General features: G+C 40.2%; 1 protein-coding gene across 1 annotated transcript in view; it reads right to left on the bottom strand.

The window, feature by feature from the left end:
• Window positions 1-213: 213 nt before the first annotated feature.
• LOC124613599 (endothelin-converting enzyme-like 1) overlaps window positions 214-8,565 on the bottom strand; it is a 326,983-nt gene continuing 318,631 nt past the window's right edge. The window contains exon 17 of the mRNA XM_047142314.1: window positions 214-734. Coding sequence (XP_046998270.1) covers window positions 635-734 — 100 coding nt within the window. The 3' untranslated portion in view covers window positions 214-634. The remainder of the gene's footprint in view (window positions 735-8,565) is intronic.

Here is an 8,565-nt window from a genome sequence, read left to right as displayed (position 1 = left end):
CCTACTACTGCTACTACTACTACTACTACTACTACTACTGCTACGAGGGTAGGGATAAAAAGATAGATTTCTCGGTAAATTTCTTTGGGAACAAGGATGACAACAAGCTATTTGACAAAAGTGTGGTTTACAGATTTATTTTTAACAAATAGATTTACTCTTCTCAGTATTTTACTGACATACACGACTTCAGCGACACATAATACCCAGCATTACAAAAATAGCTACGTAACATCATTATTTTAAAAAATTTTCGGTCCAACAATGTACAGGTACATTTTTATAAAAAAGTTTCATTATTCACTTCTTAAAATAATACTTGAGCAATATTACAACACATCAAATTATCAACTGACAATATACATATGGAACACTTAAGTATGCTTCTAATCCAACTATTGGCTGATTCTACAGAGTTTACTAACGTCATGTCACAAAAGCGTGCTTAGAAATTCTGAAAGCATCTCAACTTCTCTGCGAAAACGCAAAACATTACTAAAATAAACTTAACTTTATCTACACTTTCAGCGTCTATCAATGCATTCTACGCTAACAAAAATTACAGTAAAAAATATTAATTTTTGGCATTCGTATCGAAATGGGTGTAGCATCAGCATCTTCTCCACATCTATCTTCACCATGTAGAGCATTTCTTCACTGGATTCATTGCAGATCCTATGGGGCAGTTGTATGCTTCTGAGAAGTCCGGCGAGTTCATCATCATTCCATTCACTCTGAAAAGAAGCACGGAAAAGAATAAGCTGTTCGTACCTTGCATTATTTTATCATTGTTCGAAACATCTAGCACCGATGCCCTGTTATGCCGTTAATTTTTCTTCATATTGCACTATACTTAACAAAATATTATACGCCTGATGGCTGTAGAGATAATTTAAAGATTATAACCGCAAAAGTGCGTTTAAGTGGGTGGGTGGACCGGTGGAAGGGCTGGGGCAATTGTGTGCTGCACCGCTGTTCGGATATACCTTATTGAGTAGCAGTCCGGCTCAGTGGTTCGGAGATCAAAGGGAGATGGCAACAGTTAAACCATGAAATGTTCGAATAAAATCCTTACTGATGCTTTATTTTATGCGAAATTCTTGGCACAAACTTTTAACACAGTCTAATGGGAGTCCTCTAAACGTCCCTGTTTAGGTGAGGAAGTGGTTCTACTTCCTTCGATTCTAGAACATCCGTGAATGTTATAGTATAAAATACTCATCGTTTATCGTCTCAGTACAAATGGCAAAGTCTTACAATTAGCAAGCAGCTGAATTAAAGGCACCCAAGTATTATCCTGCAGCGTCCGCGTCTACCTTCGTGATGGTGGATTTGCGGCACAGCTTTTACAAGCTGTAATGGAAGCGTTCGGGTGTAAGAAGATAAGTATAGCTAAATAGTCACTCCCACCAGGCAGTGCAAGAGCCAAAGTGAGCACATTTTCCATTAAGGCATTCCACATGTGCGCAATCAAACTGAGTTAATGTTATCCCAGACAAGCACCCCAATATAAAAGGAGTGTCGATCGAATCAGTCTGAAACAATTATAGGCTGATGAAACGGATTAGTGCTTCCCAAAGGCAGAGGTCTCTGATGGGGAACTTTAAGCCAGTATCCGATGGGTGCTTTGATCATATAAGGCGTCTCACTGCACTCAGCTTAAAAATAGCATTTCAGATGGTCCTACCACTGGTCTGAGCTCTACCGTGATTTTCAGCGCCCTCGTGCTCGTAATAACCCGTGAACAATCATGTAAGCAGCTCCTCAGCACATTCGAACACCCCACTTGCTTAGAGAGTCCATTGACGGTATTTACACGCCTGTGTTAAATACTGTGCTCTCTGTCGAATGCATTTACCAGGGTTATTTGTCTTGGAGCTGGGTAGCGTTCTCCGCAGCGAGGCAAGTTAGCCACACAGTTAACATCGCTATCCATAACTGAAATTAACACTTTGCCGTCCTGCGACACCACAGTGGTGTCGTGAGCAGAGTATCGCGCAGTGGCTGGTGACAGCACTTCAGTAGCTTTTTCATTCTGATGGAGTTTTGTTTAGGTAACAATAAGTTACACATGTCAACAAGTTTTTTGTTTTTATAAACACTTGTGCACTTCCATCATGACAGACGAAAGATACGATACGATTATTTACGATGAATGCTCGGACGTCTTGACTGACGTTCCGGACGCCTTGGCCGATTGAGAAGAAGACACTGGATATCAAAAATATGAAAGTGAAGCAGAATAGTTGGAAGATAGCGAAATACGTCCAAGAAGAATTCGGTGAACACTACGGTTGCCAACTGATTCGGATGAATCAGACGAAGAAGACAGACTATGATTTACTGAGGACCAATAATAAATTTGAAAGGTCTTCGTGTCCACTCATATTTCCCAAAGATATACAGAGCGTCGTGGATATCGTAGAATTATACGTTGGGAACGATCTATTTGAATATATTAGCAACGAAATCAACAAATATTACAGTCGAAATTGCAATGGAAGGAAACTGGATAAAAGATGCCAAATTTGTCGACGTTACGGGATCCGGACTTAGAAAATGGTTTCGGCTTGTTATCCTTGTGGGAACTGTAAAAAAAGCAGGGATCGATGATTACTGGTCAAAGAATCCCTTGACAGTTATACCGATATTTCGCAAAACTATGTCCCGCAACCGATTTAGACAAATATTATCATTTTTACATTTTTCCGACAACAACAATAAACCGGATAATGCCGACCGGCTTTTCAAAGCGCAATTCCAAATTGACTATTTTTCCAAAAAGTTTAAAGAAACGTTTAATCTAAGTCAAAACATCTCAGTTGATGAAGGAATGATACCGTGGCGTGGACAGTTAAATTTTATAGTTTACAATCCGTCGAAAATCACGAAATATGGCATACTAATTCTGATGCTGTGTGATTCGAGTACGGGATACATTTCCTCATTCAAGATATATTCTAGCGCTGGACAAAGTTTATCAAAAACAGTGATGGAACTATTGCCACCTTCTCATGGAAAGTGGCATCACCTCTACATGGGTAATTGTTATAATAGTGTAGAACTTGCAGAGAAGTTACTCGAAAAGAAAATTGAGTTTGGGAACGATACGGCAAAATAGAGGATTTCCGGAAAAATTAAAGCACACAAAAGTCAATGTGTTTGAAGCTTGTCATCAACGGAAAGATGACAAGCGGCCGGCGACAAGCCAAGTAATCCGAATTAGCACTGCCGGCGCCAAGCGAATAAGTTTGTACGAGACGTGCGGACGACAAAGTGTTAAGAATCACGTGGTGCATTGGGTGTTACTCATCTTGATGGCCTGTGAGTGGGCCAATACCTGCAAAACCGTTCAGTCATAATCTACAATAAAAACTCGCGCGAACGTTGACCTGTACATGATCACCTGCTGCTGCGAACTTCTCCAGTGTAAAAGTAGCACTTAAAATTAGCTGCTCATTAACGTGTACTGAACGTGCAGTCCGTCATAGGCGTTAAGTGTTCAAACTGGAAGGACGCAGCTCTGCTATTTACATTTCATTAAATGTCTATTTCTCAAAATTATCATTTTTGATGGTATTAAGGGCTTAACATATGATCCCTAAATGTGTGAAAACACTACTTCGTGTTAATGATGAACATCATAGCCATTTCTCTCCATAAAATCGCCTTCTAAAATTTGTATATTCTACATTATTCATTTACTTTAGGCAACAGAAGTGTCACATTTTAAAACTGGTTTGCAACTGTTTAAAACAGAGCGAGATCTGAAATGCGCAAAAACAGCTGGGTAGGTTTTCCGTAGTACTTCAGAAACCCCAAACCGAAGAACCGTAATCAGTACGATCTCTGACAGTGGTGAGATAGATTATTGCTATTATTTCTAGCTGAAACTTGGGAATGCGACTGGGCTGGATGTTCTGCCACCAAAACTGTGGAAATCTAAGCACTATAAAGCAGTTGATTCGCTGATAAGTTTCCTCGACAAGATCACTAAAGAGACGATGATACGACGAGTGTGGACATTGAGCACTGAATTCCCAATTTGGAAACAGGAGAGCCTGGATGAATGTGCCAACCATCGCCTTTTTCGACTCTTATCACATACAATGAAGACTTTACAGCACATCATAGACAGCAGATTACGCAAGGTTGTCAATATTATTACCAATAAGTGTGGTTCAGTGAAAGGATGTGGGACCACTGGTACTGCCCATGCAATTCGCTTGCTTATTTAGAAACATTGTGAGAAGTGTAAACATCTTCACTTTCCCGGAACTGCAAAAAGGCTTTTGACCGATTTCCAAGTGATCGCACATGGTTTGCCCTCCAAGTCTATGAAGAACCTGAAGAACTAACTGAATGGGGACGGCTGATCTACCATAATTCTGAATTTCGAATGCATTCTGCCGCTGGGGTATCAGGAAACTTCCTGTTTCTGCGAGTGTCCACCACGGTTTTGCTCTTTATTACCTCCTCTTCATCACAGTAAAGGACACGGACATCGGAGATCTCCAGAAATTAGCACCTTGGGCCATACTGATAATGAAACTTCCCGGCAGATTAAAACTGTGTGCCCGACCGAGACTCGAACTCGGGACCTTTGCCTTTCGCGGGCAAGTGCTCTACCATCTGAGCTACCGAAGCACGACTCACGCCCGGTACTCACAGCTTTACTTCTGCCAGTATCTCGTCTCCTACCTTCCAAACTTTACAGAAGCTCTTCTGCGAACCATGCAGAACTAGCACTTCTGAAAGAAAGGATATAGCGGAGACATGGCTTAGCCACAGCCTGGGGGATGTTTCATATCAGCGCACACTCCGCTGCAGAGTGAAAATCTCATTCTGGAAACATCCCCCAGGCTGTGGCTAAGCCATGTCTCCGCTATATCCTTTCTTTCAGAAGTGCTAGTTCTGCATGGTTCGCAGAAGAGCTTCTGTAAAGTTTGGAAGGTAGGAGACGAGATACTGGCAGAAGTAAAGCTGTGAGTACCGGGCGTGAGTCGTGCTTCGGTAGCTCAGATGGTAGAGCACTTGCCCGCGAAAGGCAAAGGTCCCGAGTTCGAGTCTCGGTCGGGCACACAGTTTTAATCTGCCAGGAAGTTTCATATCAGCGCACACTCCGCTGCAGAGTGAAAATCTCATTCTGGAAACATACTGATAATGTTCTATTGTTTAATGAAGACAAGAATGTCCTTCAACGATACGTCCAAGCACGGAAGAGCCGCTACACCGTGCTTCAATATAATGACGACTTGATTCATGTAATAAGAAGTAAATAATATGGACACTGTCAAAACCGACGGTATACTCCTGCCAAAGACAAATATCGTCACATATCTTGGCTCAGAAACCGCTCCTGACGTCTCACTTGTTCTTGAAAGCGCAAACCACTTTAACAATGCAAGGCCTAATTGGTGGACGATGGCTGACGTATAAGTTCCACATGCTGTTGGGCGCGATCTCATCTTCAGTGATACATACGAATTTTTACAGCCAAGATTGCGCACTGAAACTTTTTTATTTCGTCAATGACTGGTTTCGACAGGTCCAGCTGTCATCTTCGGATCGTCTGGAAATAATATTACTATACATGAATCTTACAACCATGAAGAGAGCACACTCCATTTATAACCCAAAGGCACCACATTGCCCTATCAAATACATAAAACAGAGTAGCTAAGAAGTATTTGACATGCCAATGTAGCGCCTTTGTTTCATAAATGGAGTATGCTCTCGTTACAGTTGTACAATTGATGTACAGGAATATTATTTCCAGAAGATCTGAAGATTACAGCTAGATTGTTGAAACCGTCATCGAGGAACTAAATATTTTAACTCACCATCTTGGCTATAAAAATTCTTTTTTAATGACTGATAAGAAGATACTTGACTGACTAATATCGAAAATATGCCGGTGTTCAATCGACCCAGATGATTTGTACGGTGCAAACCTTTGACCTGCAAAAAAAGAAACAGGACGACGACTTGGCGTAATGGAAAACAAAATGCTTCGGTGGGCATATGGCCTAAAACTTAATGATCAATCAACCAATGACGAAATTTGCGGACGGTACAGAACGGAATCTATCGTTGAAAAGATGAAAGGAGGGCCATCTAAAATGGTATCGACACGTACTTCGAGGAGATCAAGGGACAACAGCAAATCGCAGGTTATAATTAAAAGTCGATGGTAAAATGACGCAAAATAGACACCCTCTTTACAGATCTCGAAGTACGGAGTATGCATTCAGCACAAGAACGCGCCAAATAGAGACAGAGAGCAAAAAGTGCAGACAGTACTACTCTGCGGGACAAATGCTGAGGGAGAAGATGTAGAAGAACTTGGGCAGGAAACCCGTGACGTCTAGCAGCTGTTTTTGACGTATTTTTGGACAACATAATTGCATAAACAAAACTCTACTATTAATTTGAAAGAGTTTCAGCTTACTTTTGATGGCAAACTGTCGTTTCTTAGTTCGCTGTCTCACACTCTTGTGCTACTTTTAGGCGCTAGTCACAGTATGCAGAGAAGGTCTGAGCAATATATTACCACCTGCTAGAGTCTATGTCTGTGCTATGTAAGTGTGACAACATGATCCTTTATAAATTAAGTTTGGATTGAATGGAAACTAATTAAGTATACTTTCAGATATTTCATGAAAGTATATATATATATATATATATATATATATATATATATATATATATATATATATATATAGAGAGAGAGAGAGAGAGAGAGAGAGAGAGAGACAGTAAAAATTACGAGGGGATGTTGTGATTTACATAGAAATTATGATTGATGGGTGAAAAATTCAACTGTAACTCAAAAAAATTTCGACAGTCATGATCACATACGCGCATAATATAAAAGAGGATGGTTGCAACAAACTGTTTTCTGGACTTGGGCGATAGCTATTATATACCAATACACTGTCTTCTCTGTAGTGATTTATCGGCTTTTAAAATTTGCTTAGAGTCCGTTGTACAAGTACCAGTACTTCGTTCAGACATGCCACCAAACTGTTAACTTTAATGAAGGCGAGTAACAAATGAAAATCCACAAGTATAATGACGAGACAGTCTAGAGATAGCAGGTGTCGGTGAAGTGAAACCGAAAGAAGATAAGGACTTCTCGTCAGACTAATATAGGGAAATATCAAAAGTAGCAGAAAATAGTATAACGAGAGTAGGATTCGTTATGAAGGTAGGGCAGATTCGACAGGGAATCAATACCAGTTGTCCCAGTATGCATGCCGACATCACACGGAGAAGATGAAGAGATAAAGTACATGAGTACAAGAAATAGGAGAAAGAGTTTCGGGAGAATAGCATGGGCTTGATAGTAGGCATGAGAGGATAAAGACTAATTTGAGTTCTGCAATAAATTTCAGATACTAATAGAGAATACACTGTTCAAATTTCACAAGTGGAGAAGGTATACTTGGAAAAGGCCCGCAGGCACGGGAACTTTTCAGTTGGATTACATTGTGGACAGACGGAGATTTCAAAATGAGATATTGGAATGTAAGGAGTACCGAGGGGCAGATATATAGTCGGAACACAATTTAGTAATGATGAACCTCATTCTGAAGAATCAGTGTGCAAAGAAGTGGGATAATGATGAACTGAGGAATGATGAGCTATTTTATGATTCAGTAGATACTTCGAAACTGAATACTACAGTAGGCAATTCAGTTAAAGGGGAATGGACATATCTAAAACGGGCAGTCATATAAGTTGGACAGACAAACATAGGTACAAGCAAGATAACTGTAAAGCATCCATGGGAACACAAGAAATACTTCAACTGATCGACGAAACCAGAAAGTACAAATATGTTTAGGGGAATTAAGGAATACGGAAATGTAATTCATTTAAGAATGAGAGAAACAGGAAGTGCAGCGAAATCAAAACGAAAACACTGCAGGAAACCTACGAAGAAATCGAAATTGGATTGGTCATCAGAAGGACTGATTTAACATACAGAAATGTCAATGTAACCTTAGGTGATTTTAAAGGCAAGGGTGTCAACATTAAGAGTGCAACTGGAATTCCACTCTTATTTGCATAGAAGGGAGAAGATAGATACGGAGTGTACACTGAAAGGCTCTATGAGGGCCATGACTTCTCTGATGATGTGAATGACCAAAAAATGAGAGTAGATGTGCAAGACTTCGGCGAACCAGCTTTAGAGTAAGAGTTTCATAGAGCTTTGGAGGACAAGCAATCAAATAATGCAGAACATATTGATAACATTTCGTCGGAATTTCTGAAATAATTGGGGAAAGTGACAGACAAGCGACTATTCAGGTGGTGTGTAGAATCTGAGTCTGGAGACAAACCATCAGATTTTTCGTAAAATATCATCCACACAATTCCGAAGACAACAAAGACAGATAATTGCGAGAACTACAGCATAATAAGCTTAGTGGCTCATGGATCCAGGTTTTTGACAGGAATAATATACAGAAGAATAGAAAAGAAATTTGAGGATTGTTAGACGACCATCAGTTTGACTTTAGGAAAATCCAGGGCACCAGAAGTAGTTCTGATGTTGCG

The sequence above is a fragment of the Schistocerca americana genome, chromosome 4 (assembly GCF_021461395.2).
Source record: "Schistocerca americana isolate TAMUIC-IGC-003095 chromosome 4, iqSchAmer2.1, whole genome shotgun sequence".
Taxonomy (NCBI): domain Eukaryota; kingdom Metazoa; phylum Arthropoda; class Insecta; order Orthoptera; family Acrididae; genus Schistocerca; species Schistocerca americana.
Note: the sequence above shows the minus strand (reverse complement) of the source record. Positions and strands in the feature narration are given on the sequence as shown.